Source organism: Mustelus asterias, chromosome 12 (assembly GCF_964213995.1).
Source record: "Mustelus asterias chromosome 12, sMusAst1.hap1.1, whole genome shotgun sequence".
NCBI classification, from domain to species: domain Eukaryota; kingdom Metazoa; phylum Chordata; class Chondrichthyes; order Carcharhiniformes; family Triakidae; genus Mustelus; species Mustelus asterias.
The window spans coordinates 74,392,800-74,407,420 of NC_135812.1; the positions used below are offsets into that span (position 1 = coordinate 74,392,800).

At 42.1% G+C, this 14,621-nt stretch overlaps 1 protein-coding gene across 1 annotated transcript in view; it reads right to left on the bottom strand.

Moving 5' to 3' along the window:
* Positions 1–539: 539 nt before the first annotated feature.
* The window catches only part of LOC144502036 (uncharacterized), a 50,606-nt gene continuing 36,524 nt past the window's right edge, over positions 540–14,621 (bottom strand). The window contains exon 2 of the mRNA XM_078226048.1: positions 540–646. Within this exon, the coding sequence (XP_078082174.1) occupies positions 540–646 (107 nt within the window). The remainder of the gene's footprint in view (positions 647–14,621) is intronic.

The window sequence follows — 14,621 nt, forward strand, 5'->3', positions numbered from 1 at the left end:
CTGACTGTCTGTGTGGAGTTTGCACATGCTCCTAGTGTCTCCGTGGGTTTCCTCTGAGTGCTCCAGTTTCCTCCCACAGTCCAAAGGATGTACAGGTTAGGTGGATTTGTCATGCTAAATTGTCCCTTAGTGTCCCGTGATGTGTGGGTTAGGGGATTAGTGGGATGAATAAATGGGATTACAGGAATAGGGCCTGGGTGAGATGCTCTGTTGGAGAGTTGATGCAGACTCGATGGGCTGAATGGCCTCCTTCTGCACAGTAGGGATTCTATGAGACTAGACTTAACTTGAAGTGCCTGTGAGGAGATTATGGATTCAAGCCCAGAGTCGTCTAGCAGCTGACAGGAGACAAAAGAAAAGATTGGGTTTCAATATTTCCGACAACAAACACATTCTGAATGACCGACTCATTAATTTTTAGCAGGGAGTTTAAGAATCCAGCAACACCTTTGGAATTAAAACAGGTTGCAGAGCCAAACTTTCAATAGCATAACCCGTAGAACCAGAGAGGTTTACAGGACGGAAGGTCAATCAGCCCATCATGTCTGTGTCAACACTTGGCAAGAGCAATCCAAAATTAATCCTTGCTCTCTCTCCTCACCAACAAAGGAGAGCTGGCTTTGTGAAATCCAGCAGGGGGTCTCACCTGTTGAAAGAACAAACAGAGAAACAATAACTGGGCCCCAGCTGGCTGTCTATTCATCAACATTAACGTGCGTTACATGATCCCGCTGAGAGAGTACTGAAATTAATCCAAACCCACTATTCTTAGAAATAGATAACTCATTAAGTAATAAAAGGTTTCCTGTGGACAATATGGATGATTTTGCCTGTTAATAGGTTAGGCATTATCGGCAATAAATGCAACCGCAATTATACCTCACTCGCTGAATTCTTTATTATATTATCCATTTAACATTTTTGTAGGTACATGAATATCATTGTCATTCTCACTACCTTTATAAACTTTGCTGATACTTTTACTGTGCTTTTAATCCTTAGACACCACAAATATCTGTATCTCCAGCCAACTGCGTATCAAGGCCTGAGTGAATATAGACTTAGTTTAAATTCTATAAACAACTGGAACTATAGTAATTGCATTGTTGGAATTAACACCTTAATCCCATTGATTTAATAATAACCAAAGCAGCCTTTCTATACGGTGCACATGTCCCTGTTTTTCGTTCACGATTTTTCCTATATACAGACAGATTGATCAACACCGTTCCAATACGTGTTTTGTGTGTACAAAGGAACTTATTGACAAAAAAAATCGAAGTTATATTGTTCAAATATTGTTCAAATGCAAACTTTGATAATAATCTGGACACGGTGATATATTAATATGTAATTTACGCATTCAACTAAACAATAATGTCTACTTGTCAACTGTCTAAACATTCTGACAGTAGTTAGGCATACGTATCAAACCACTTTTTTTCCTAAACTTGCAACAATACAAGAGGATAATAAATCAATCCTATAAACCTTCATCAATCCTTATTGATGTATGATACAGAACCGATACTTTTCAGCTGCTAAAGTCAGATTATTTCAATGCATTTTTGCAAAAATAAATTAAAACCCGAGGTTAAGTTATTCTTGTTGGACATTCAGGTAAAAGTCCACCTAATAATCATGACTTTGTCCAATTCAGTAAAATTATTCAAAAGACTAATTTAATTTTTTAAATCTATATTCAAAATGAAATTAAAATGCAAGTAAAATATGCATTTTGCACTGACCAGATAGCTACTAATGGTCGCTGTCTTCACAGAGTCCAACATGCAACAGCAGCAGCGGCAGCCAGCGCTGCAGGTTAACCATACCTGATAGCTCGGGGCGGGGAATGATTGATTGACAGCGGCAAGATTCAATCCCCGGGCCCTGCCGCGTTCAAATTTGGACTACTGGGCAAATGAGAGCAGGAGTGGGGGGCGGGCCTTGGCCATTAAGCTAGGCTGTACTGTGTGTACAGTGAAACCTGGCTATCTGTTGCCATGGACGCCGTGGGTTGGCAACAGAGGGGAGAGAGAGAGAGAGAGAGAGGAAGGGACAGTGCCGCTAAATTACAGACAGAATAATGAAGGTGGTGCAGGAAGTAAAGAAATGCACACACATGCGAGGATAGAAAGGGAGAGACTTTACATCTTGCAGCACCGAGGTATCAAGTTGTCTTACAAATAAATGAATTACTTTATGCGCGATTAATATTAGCAAAAAAGGTGATAAATTCAAAATACTTGCGAAGGGCTGAATAGCCTGCTCCTATCTCCTATGTTCGTATTGACTCCAACTCTGAGAAGTGTTACCATGCAAATCATTAGCTTGGCACCCCGGGCTGGTGCAGACAATAGGCAAGTAATGAATTGCAATTACTGTGGCTTAAATGATCAATGGTTGAAAATGTAATTCCAGCTAATCATTCCTTTTACAAGTCCTCTTTCAACCCTACAGCTCCTTTGAATTGCTGGGAGGCAAAATAATGCTGAAGTGCTAATGTACCACCACTGATGATGTTTTAATTATAGCGTGACAAGTTTACACAGGGAGAATGTGGAAATTTATAAAGGAAAGTTCATACAAGAGTGTAATGAAAAGTGACAACAGGAAGCAAGGTTTTCTAGACAGGTAGGGTGCAAAGATCACAGAAATCATAGAAACCCTACAGTACAGAAAGAGGCCATTCGGCCCATCGAGTCTGCACCGACCACAATCCCACCCCCCATATCCCTACATATTTTACCCACTAATCCCTCTAATCTACGCATCCCAAGACACTAAGGGGCAATTTTAGCATGGCCAATCAACCTAACCCGCACATCTTTGGACTGTGGGAGGAAACCAGAGCACCCGGAGGAAACCCACGCAGACACGAGGAGAATGTGCAAACTCCACACAGACAGTGACCCAAGTCGGGAATCGAACCCAGGTCCCTGGAGCTGTGAAGCAGCAGTGCTAACCACTGTGCTACCGTGAAAGAAAGATTTTTCATACTGATATCATTTCTGGAATAATGTTTTTGATGAACAATATTTAATTACCTATGTAAATAGGTAATTTCTAGATAATTTGTTTCTAGATAGGCTGAAAAAAATAGGTTGTTTCTAGATAGACTGAAAAAAAATCCACTACTGGCTGCTGAGTGAGGCAGTACAGGTATTGCGGGTGGCACAGTGGCTAGCACTGCTGCCTCACAGCACCAGGGACCCGGGTTCAATTCTGGCCTTGGGTCACTGTCTGTGTGGAGTTTACACATTCTCCCCATATCTGCATGAGTCTCCTCCGGGTGCTCCAGTTCCCTCCCACAGTCCAAAGGTGTGGCAGCTTAGGTTGATTGGCCATGCCAAATTGCCCTTTAGTGTTCCTAGATGTGTAGGTTAGGTAGATTGGCCAAGGTAAATGTGTGGGGTTACAGGGCAGGGTGGGGGAGAGGGTTTGGGTGAGTAGCCTTTACGGAGAGTCAATGCAGACTCGATATGATCAATCATATCATTTTCCTACCAACAATAAATGTATTGATTTTGTTTTCGCAGAAGAGGCCAAACCACTAACTGGTGTTATTGGTTGGTCTAGAAAGCTATGTTCTCAGGACTATGTGCAGAAAAAATAGGGTTGTTGTAGTGGGAGACTTCAATTTCCCTGGTGTAGACTGGAAAGTGCTTAGGGCTGGGGGTCTGGATGGGGAGGAATTTGTAAAACGCGTACTGGAAGGTTCTTTGGAACAGTATGTAGATAGCCTAACTAGAGAGGGGGCTATACTGGATCTAGTTCTGGGAAATGAGCCCGGTCAGGTCGTCAAAGTTTCGGTAGGGGAACATGTGGCAAATAGTGACCACAACTCTGTTAACTTTAGGATAGTAATGGACAAGGATGAGTGTTGTCCTAAGGGTAGGGTGCTAAATTGGGGGAAGGCTAACTATAGCCGGATTAGGCAGGAGTTGGTGGCTGTTGATTGGGAGAGGCTGTTCGGGGGTAAGTCCACGTCTGGCATGTGGGAGTCTTTTAAGGAACAGTTGATAAGGCTGCAGGACAGGCATGTGCCTGTAAAAAGGAAGGACAGGAAAGGTAGGATTCGAGAGCCGTGGATAACCAGGGAAATTGAGGATCTGATCAAAAAGAAAAGAGAGGCGTATGTTAGGTCCAGGCAACTGAAAACAAATGGAGCTCTGGAGGAATACAGAGAGAGTAGGAAAGAACTAAACAGGGAGTTAGAAGGGCAAAAAGAGGTCATGAAATGTTCTTGGCAGACAGGATTAAGGAGAACCCTAAGGCATTTTATTCATATGTTAGGAACAAAAAAGTTGTCAGGAAAAAGTCGGACCTCTCAGGGACAAAGGAGGGGAATTATGCTTAGAACCCAAGGGAATAGGGGAGATCCTAAATGAATACTTTGCATTGGTATTCACAAAGGAGAGGGACTTGTTGACTGGGAGTGTCTCAGTGGGAGGTGTTGACCCATTAGAGAGAATCTCCATTACAAGGGAGGAAGTGTTAGGTTTTTTAGGTAACATTAAAACTGACAAATCCCCAGGGCCTGATGGCATCTATCCTAGACTGCTCAGGGAGACAAGAGATGTAATTGCTGGGCCTCTGATGGAAATCTTTGCCTCTTCGTAGGACACAGGTGAGGTCCCTGAGGATTGGAGGATAGCGAATGTGGTACCGTTATTTAAGAAGGGTAGCAGGGATAACCCGGATAATTATAGGCCAGTGAGCTTGACGTCCGTGGTAGGGAAGTTGTTGGAGAGGATTCTTAGAGACAGGATGTATGCGCATTTAGAACAGAACAATCTCATTAGTGACAGACAGCATGGTTTTGTAAGAGGGAGGCCATGCCTTACAAATTTGGTGGAGTTTTTTGAGGAAGTGACAAAAACGGTTGACGAAGGAAGGGCCGTGGATGTCGTCTATATGGATTTCAGTAAGGCATTTGACAAAGTCCCACATGGCAGGTTGGTTAAGAAGGTTAAGGCTCATGGGATACAAGGAGAGGTGGCTAGATGGGTAGAAAACTGGCTTGGCCACAGGAGACAGAGGGTAGCAGTCGAAGGGTCTTTTTCCGGCTGGAGGTCTGTGACCAGTGGTGTTCCGCAGGGCTCTGTACTGGGACCTCTGCCATTTGTGATATATATAAATGATTTGGAAGAAGGTGTAACTGGTGTTATCAGCAAGTTTGCGGATGACACGAAGATGGCTGGACTTGCGGATAGCGATGAACATTGTCGGGCAATACAGCAGGATATAGATAGGCTGGAAAATTGGGCGGAGAAATGGCAGATGGAAGTTAATCCGGATAAATGCGAAGTGATGCATTTTGAAAGAACTAATGTAGGGGGGAGTTATACAATAAATGGCAGAGCCATCAAGAGTATAGAAACACAGAGGGACCTAGGTGTGCAAGTCCACAAATCCTTGAAGGTGGCAGCACAGGTGGAGAAGGTGGTGAAGAAGGCATATGGTATGCTTGCCTTTATAGGATGGGGTATAGAGTATAAAAGCTGGAGTCTGATGTTGCAGCTGTGTAGAACGCTAGTTAGGCCACATTTGGAGTACTGCGTCCAGTTCTGGTCGCCGCACTCCCAGAAGGATGTGGAGGCTTTAGAGAGAGTGCAGGGAAGGTTTACCAGGATGTTGCCTGGTATGGAGGGTCTTAGCTATGAGGAGAGATTGGGTAAACTGGGCTTGTTCTCCTTGGAAAGACAGAGAATGAGGGGAGACCTAATAGAGGTGTACAAAATTATGAAGGGTATAGATAGGGTGAACAGTGGGACGCTTTTTCCCAGGTCGGAGGTGACGATCACGAGGGGTCACGAGCTCAAGGTGAGAGGGGCGAGGTATAACTCAGATATCAGAGGGACGTTTTTTACACAGAGAGTAGTGGGGGCCTGGAATGCGCTGCCAAGTAGGGTGGTGGAGGCAGACACACTGGCATCGTTTAAGACTTACCTGGATAGTCATATGAGCAGTCTGGGAATGGAGGGATACAAACGAATGGTCTAGTTGGACCAAGGAGCAGCACAGGCTTGGAGGGCCGAAGGGCCTGTTTCCTGTGCTGTACTGTTCTTTGTTCTTTGTTCTTTGACTGTTATGACCTGAGTTAGAGAGGGTTCATAGAAGTGCATGTTGCTGATCATAGCCATATCCGTGGAATTTGAAGGTGAAAGTTGTGGTCGGTCAGAACTCCTAACGTAGCTTGCTGAATAAAGAACAGCATATTGTGGAGTTGTATTGTATTTCTTTGTTTGCTTAATACAAAGTTACCAATCTCACGCATGACTAGTAGACTAAATATAGATTTGGTTTATTTTAAGATGCAGTGTATAGCATTGTTCAGCAGACAGATTTACGATAAAGATTCAACAGTTATTGTTAACGGAAGTACAGCTTCAGCTCCATGTTGCTAGCGCTACTGAACAATGTCTGCTGGTCACATGATTTACATCCTGGCTCTTTATTCATTTGCATACTCCCTTAAAGTGACCTCACAACATGTGTAACTATGTAGTGCTACTTTTGTGAGGAGAGTGACGGGATTGTTTGTGGTTACAAAAGACATACCATGGAATCATAGAATCCCTACAGTACAGAAGGAAGTCATTCGGCCCATCAAGCCTGCACCGACAATAATCCCAGCCTATCCTTGTAACCCCACATATTTACCCTGCTAACCCTCCTGAAACTAGGGTCAATTTAGCACGGCCAATCAACCTAACCCGCACATCTTTGGACTGTGGGAGGAAACTGGAGCACCCGGAGGAAACCCATGCAGACAAGGAGAGAATGTGCAAACTCCACACAGACAGTGACCCAAAGTGGGAATTGAACCCGGGTCCCTGACTCTGTGAGACAGCAGTGCTAACGTTTGTTGTATCAACCACTTGAAGTAATTTTTTTTTAAATTTGCCTTTTTATGTCTAATTTGCTTTGTTTCTAATTCATTTTAAAGTAAAAGCCATAAAAAGTGAAATCTTCCTGGTAATTTCTTCATTTGAGGACACAATCAGTAAATTGGTTATTTAGGTCTATGGTTTCCTCTTGGAGATTGTAACATTTTAAACAACTGTTCCACTCTCAATATTCCAACCTGCCTCCATCATTACCTTATAATGCCCATTACAGTGCAAATGTGATGTAACAGCAAAACATGATCATGCCAAGACAAGTTGTTGTAGTAACAATCTGTCATTGAGAAAAATCAATCATTTGAATTTGCCTTTGCTTCTGAGTTCCTCTTATTGGTAATTGTGCCCTTCATTGGTAATTTTGCTCATTAGGTATTTCAATAAAGCAAATATCAAAGAAGTTAGGTTATCTTTGGAATTGGCAAAATAAATGAGATGTCATTGTGTTTGAGGTCTTTTCAGATCTTGGGACAATCTAAATATAACTATTTGACTTCTTATCCTTTACCTCAATGTTTTTGGATCAGTGGTTGGTTTTTATGTTGTTGTGGGCAGGTACATTATGATAGTCTTGTTTGAACTTGCATGGAGTGACTGGGCCCTGCCTTAAAACTCTGCTGGAGGTTGTTGTGTCAGCAACTCTTCTCCCATTTTCTTAAGAATTCTGACTAATTGGTAAAGCAAAGTTAAATTGTATGAAATTCCTGCGATACATTCACCTCTTTGCTCTGTCTTGTGTTAGCGCTGCATGTAAATTATTAAAACATACCAAGAATCAACATATATTTTAGTATAACAGTTTTTCTATTTCACACTTTGCATATATCTTATGTGCAGTTCCAGTTGCTGCTTGCAAGAACAGTACAGTGTAAAAAAATCTCTTTGCATTCTGTAAAGAAGAATCGAAAGTATTATAGCATCTCAGGTGGAGTTTTATCATTCTTCCCGCTGGCGAGACATTCCAGTCCCACCAAAGTCAATGGAGTTTTGAATGCTCACTGTACTTTACTGGTCCCAGCCCTGCCCCGGAGGAGCCATAGAATTCCATCCCTTGTTGACACTTGACAACCTTCCAGTGTCAACACTGAATTCAACTGTTTTTGTTTTGTGTATTCTTTCATAGGATGTTTTTGTGGCTAGCAAGGCCAGAATTTGCTTCCCAACCCTAATTGTCCTTGAATTGAGTGGGCTGCTCGGCCATTTCAGAAGGCACAGGTTTCTGTCGGTCTGGAGTCACATGTAGGTCAGACCGGGTAAGGATGACTGATTTCCTTTGGTTTTATGAAGGGTAAATCCTGTTTGATTAATTTGCTAGAGTTCTTCAAAGATGTAACAAGACTAATGGATGATGGGGATCCTGTAGATGTAGTATATCTGGACTTCAGGAAGGCATTTGATAAAATGCCTCACAGAAGGTTAATGCACAAGGTAAGATCGCATGGGATTTGGGGTAATTTATTAGCTTGGACAGAAGACTAGCTAACTGACAGAAGGCAGAGAGCTGGGATAAATGGTTCTTTTCCTGGTTGGCAAGATGTAATTAATGGTGTGCCACAGGGTTCAGTCCTTGGGCCCCAAATATTTACAATCGATATCAATGGCTTGGATGCAGGGATAGAAGGTACTATAGCCAGATTTGCAGATTAAACTAAAATAGGTGGGATTGTAAGTTGCAACGAGGAAATAAGACATTTACAGATGGGTTTTGTGAGTGGGCCAAAATGTGGCAGATGGAGTTTAATGTGGATAAGTATGAGGTTATCCATTTTGGATGAAAAAAATGGAAAGGCAACTTATTGTCTAAATGGTGAGAGACTTTGGGGTGCTTTGGTGCAGAGGGATCTGGGTTTTCGCATGCATGAGTCATAGAAAACTGGTATGCAGATACAGCAGATAATAACGAAAGCAAATGGAATTTGGCATTTATATCGAAAGAAATAAAGTATAAAAGTAAGGGAATGTTGCTACAACTATACAAGGCATTGGTGGGACCACACCTGGCATTTTGTGCACAGTTTTCATCCCCTTATTTGGGGAAGGATGTAGTGGCATTAGATGCAGTTCAGAGGAGGTTCACTAGATTGATTCCAGAGATGAGGAGTTTGTCTTATGAAGAGAGATTGAGCAGTTTCGCCTTATACTGTCTAGAGTTTAGAAGAGTGAGACGTGATCTAATCGAGATATATAAGATGATAGACATATCGACAAAGTAGGCGTAGAGTGGATGCTTCTTCTCATGGGGCAATCGAGAACAAGAGGTCATAGTTTTAGGATAAGGGGTAGCAGGTTTAAAACAGAGATGAGGAGAAATGACTTCTCTCAAGGGGGTTGTGAATCAGTAGAATTCACTACCCCAGAGTGTGGTGGATACTGGGATATTAAGTAAATTTAAAGAAGAGATAGACAGATTTTTAATCAGTAATGGGTTGAAGGGTTAAGGAGACGAGCAGGAAAGTAGAGTTGAGGCCGAGATGAGGTCAGCCATGATCGTATTGAATAGCGGAACAGGCTCGAGGGGCTGAATTGCCTACTCCTCCTCTTACTGTTGCTCTTATGTTGTCATGTTCTATAGGATATCAGTGAACCAGATGGGCTTTTACAATGATAGTTTCATGGAAACCGTTACTTAGAATAGCTCCCTATTCCAGATCTATTAATCACATTTAAATTACACCTCCTGCTGTGGTGGTTTGAACCCATGTCCCCTGGGCATTAGTCTGGGCCTCTGGAATACTGATCCAGTGATGTTAATATGATGTTACCACCTCCTCTCTCAGATCACAACAACAGGTAATGGTTCTGCTGTTGCCAATTGTAGTTCCTGTAGACCCAGTATTTATTTATTTATTATTTCATAACCACCACCAGCCCATCCCCACCAATCCCGCTTTTTCTCTTGCATCATCAATCATTTTTGCATATAGTTTTTTTCGCCCCTGCTCTCCAGCCTATTCCAGGTGTTCCCTTTTGTTCTGCGACCCCTTCCCCTGGTTCTATGCTTGCTTACAGACCATTACATCTCGAACCTTTTTCATTTCTGATGCAAGATTATTGACCTGAAATATTAACTTAGTTTCTCGGACCACAAGTGTGACCTAAATCTGCTGAGTGCCTCCAGCATTTTCCATTTATTTGGAGATTTCTGACATCTACAGTATTTTGCTTTTGTTTCGGTGTCTTGACTGTTTGGCCCCAGGAGTCATTGTCTGAACAAGAAAGAAATAATTAGCAACCACTCTCTCCGGGACTTCCCCCTCATTGGATATTCAGCGGGCACCAGCTGGCCGTCATGCCAGAGCTGGTTCACCTAAATGTGAACCTGTCGCGGGGGCCTATCCATGGTTGTAAAGGTAAGTATAGCCCCTGAGGGAGAGAGACATGGCCAGTACCAATGATCGGGGCGGAGGGAGAAGGAGCCGATGATCAGGAGGTGTAGAGAAATACCAACTCCAATTGGGGGTTGGGAGGGGGGCCCTTAGACCTCTAGAACATAGAAACCCTACAGTGCAGAAGGAGGCCATTCGGCCCATCGAGTCTGCACCGACCACAATCCCACCCAGGCCCTACCCCCACATATTTTACCCACTAATCCCTCTAACCTACGCATCCCAGGACTCTAAGGGACAATTTTTAACCTGGCCAATCAACCTAACCCGCACATCTTTGGACTGTGGGAGGAAACCGGAGCACCCGGAGGAAACCCACGCAGACACGAGGAGAATGTGCAAACTCCACACAGACAGTGACCCGAGCCGGGAATCGAACCCGGGACCCTGGAGCTGTGAAGCAGCAGTGCTAACCACTGTGCTACCGTGCCGCCTCTGTGGTGGGTTGGAGGTTTACTCAGTTTCTGTTCGGAGTGCCCCTTAAAGATAGCACCCCAATCTCTGAGCAGCCGGGTTTGGCCAACATGTTGAGGCCTCGCCCTCATGCATAACAGTGTGAAACACACCCCTTGATTTTTTTTTTGACAGATTGTCGTAAGATCTGGAGAGAAAACCAATCAGTTTCACTGGAGAGAAACACACCGGAAACAATATACTGCTATTTTTTGTCAAGATTTAGCCATTGAGAAATTATTCTACATTTAGTATATATTGCATAATATAATCCTCAAACATGCAGGCTTGTTCAAATGCTGCATTAACTCCCAGTGAAATACATATTCGTAACAGCTTTCTAGCACAAGGAGTGAATCCAGTACCTTGAAATACAAGAGTAAATTCACTAATTCTTGTAGCGTAGACATTTTGGTGTTGTAGCCATATCAATGTATATACTCCATTGATAGATGATGGGCAAGTGAAGAGGCATAATCCTTAAATTTCAAGTTTCTAAATCTAATCTAGAGGTTAGTATTCAGTGAAATATAACACTTTTCCTTGTCTGGGAGAGAGTTAACAACTTGCTATATTTTTCCATCCAGTGCTGGGGGGGTGGCGCCGGGGGGAGCTCAGCATTACTCTACTTGCAGAAGCTACAATTAGATAAAGACAATCCTAAGGCGACTCACTACTTCACACAAATACATACTTGTAATCTTAAAGAACCTTTTCTGAAATGCTGAAGAAATTCCATGAAGTTTATTTTGTGATTATACGCTGCTGCAACCTTAAGCATTGAGGATTAGTCACCCGATAGCACCAATAATTGCATTTAATGCCATGTTGTTGAAGTGAAATTTAATGTAGAGGTGAATAGAGTAGATTATAATTTTTGAACCGGATATATATAAATATCAGTTGTGTTGGGATCGGGTCGACATGAAAATTAGCGCCAAGAGGTGCAAACTTTGCCCTCTCTTTCAACCTCGAGTTCAGCTAATTAGAATTCCTGAAAGTCATGAAATTATTACAGTTGCAAAATATTTTGTGCATTTCTTCCTGGTGGCAATAAGCTGTTAAAAGAACATAATGTGATGTCTTGGCATGTCTGGTTTTGCATCAAATTTGATGTTGTATTATCCAAGCTGTGTTGTTCCCAATTGCCTCACTGACTCACTATTGATGAGCAAATTATGATTTCATTTACAACCACATGAACACTAGACATGGACAATGGCAAATACACTGGCTGGAATTTTCCGACCGTTCACACCAGCACGATTTTCCCATCCCGCTGCCGTGGACGCAGATTTGGCTTGGCGCCTAATTCTCCATCTTCGATGCAGTGGGAGCGTGGCGTGAATGATAACAGTGAACCGTAAGATCAAACCCAATGTTTTTGTACAGGATTGTGGGACATGAATTATAAGGCACTAGTTTGAACTCAAATATCAGTAAAATCCTGGAAGTTCACTCTTTTGATGCATGTAGGAGATGAGATATGTTTACTGGGGAGATGGTGGTGTAGTGGGTATTGTCACTGGGCTAGTAATTTAGAGAACTAGGGTCATGCTCTGGGTACTTGGATTCCAATCCCACCATGGTGCGTGCAAGAAGTAAGATATATTTTCTACACTGGGGGTGATTTTACTGCTATAATTTAAGGTGATATTGTGGATTTACATTTTCTATTACATGAAAAATCTTAAACAATACAATCCTTTGTCTGAATCCTCCCAGGTTGAAAAGTTCAAGTTTCTGCAGTCTTCCCTCTTTCCTGACTTAAATCTTTGCCACTGAGCATCAGGCTTTTTTCTTTGCAGTGCCTCCAACACTTCAATGTTTTTTACTGTGTCCAGGCAACCCAAATTGGATGCTGTACTCAGGGTATGGTCTGCCCAGAGCAGTGTGCAGTTTGATCTCACTTCCTCAGACTCATGTTACACTGATTACTGTTTGTAGCCTGGACACTTGCGGGCCATCGCTCCTGCTGGATCTAAGTCAGACATTACAATGCGTACAAAGACAATTTGGTGACAGCTCCTTTCTGATTTAGTGTGTGAAAATGCTTGGCTTCAGCTCAGCACTGCACGGAGCTGAGATAGGCAGTTCAATGGTTTAAGTGATTGTATCAGCGCACTATCTAATCAGCCATAATTCAATTAAATATTTTTGTGCCTTTTAATTTACTAGTCTTAATGAGTGTCAATTTGTATTATATTTAATCCCTTTGCAGTTCTGCATTTAGTTTATGTTCTTGACAGAGTGAAGACAAACACACCCTTGTGTGTTATGTGAGCAGTGAATTGTTTCCAAAGGTTTACCAAAGAGAAGAAAGGGTAAAGAACAGAAGAAAAAAAGATGCTTTGAATTCAGAATTGATATCGTCATTAAATCCTGAGCATGCACAGTGGCAACCAACTGCTTCCATAGCAACCTCTTAATTGTAATTAAATATTAATAAAGTTAGATACATCCCAACACACTGACTGAAAAGGAATACCTTCCTGGGAGGCAAATTATTCTTTGGGGAACTGAAACCTGGAGACTGTACAATGTGCCTTTATCAAATCTAAAGAAATAACATTTGCAATATAAGCTGAAATGAAATGTTTAAATTAGCTTACACTGGACAAAGGAAAAGACAGTACTTGGGAGGACACATTAGTTAACTTAGTTAAATATTGTGGTCATCTGAGGTGTGGGGGATTTTGAAATTATCTGTCTCATTGGGTGGACATTATTTACATTATTTTGGGCTGGAGGAAGGTTCTCCCTGAAATCCCTGAATTTCCCCAGGGATCTGTGTTGGAGGCCTTACTTTTTCTGATATATATTAATGTCCTTGACCATGGTGTACAGGGTACAATTTCAAAATTTGTGGATGATATGAATAAACTTGGAAGCATTGTGAACAGTGAGGAGGACAGTGTAGAAATTCAAAAGAACATAGTGGAATGGACGGGCAGATGGCAGATGAAGTTCAATGCAGGAAAATATAAAGTGAGTCATTTTGGTACAAAAAAAGATGGAAAGAATGGCCCATAACTTTTGATCAGCGGCAGAAAGTCATGGACCACTAGAAATAAAAGAATTATCTGCGTACTTACCTGAGCTTAAAAATTGCGCTGGAAGCAGCAGCCTTCATCCTTCAGTGCAGCCATCTCCGCAGGTCCCAGCACGATGCAGGAGGACCCTAACCATGTCCCCTTAGGGCGCAGCCAGACTGGGAACGCCCATAGAGGTTCACCTTGCAAATAGTGGTTTTACATGGAAAACAGAGAAGGATTTCCCTGCTGTTATAGAAGATATATTGAAGCATTTAAATTTTTTAAAACTCTTTATTTCTAAGTCTTATTGTTATTGGCTCATTTAAAATGTAATTTTTTTTAATGATTGACGACGAGTATTATTTAATGTATAAATAAACATAGATTTTGTTATTTGTCCTAAATCTGTGAAACTATTATTTAAATCTGCATTATATTATTATATAGATTTACATGCTTAGAAGTGCTTGTATGTTTTAATTTAGAATATGAAAACTGAAAATTTAAGTGGCAAGATGAGAGGTCAGAATGAGAGGTCAAAACTTCCAGCCAGAGATTACGGGCCAATGTCAATATAAAAGGGTGTAAGACTAAAGATGTGTGGGTTAGGTTGATTGGTCATGCTGAATTGTTCCTTAGTGTCAAGGGGATTAGCAGGGTAAATGCATGGGGTAACAGGGAGAAGGCTGGGGTGGGATTGTTGTCAGTGCAGCCTCGATGGGCCAAATGGCCTCTTTCTGCACTGTCGGGATTCCATGATTCTATGATTCTATGAACATCTCGGACCATGATTTGGATACCTTATTGCATGTAGTTGGGCAAAGGAGAGTTCACATAGA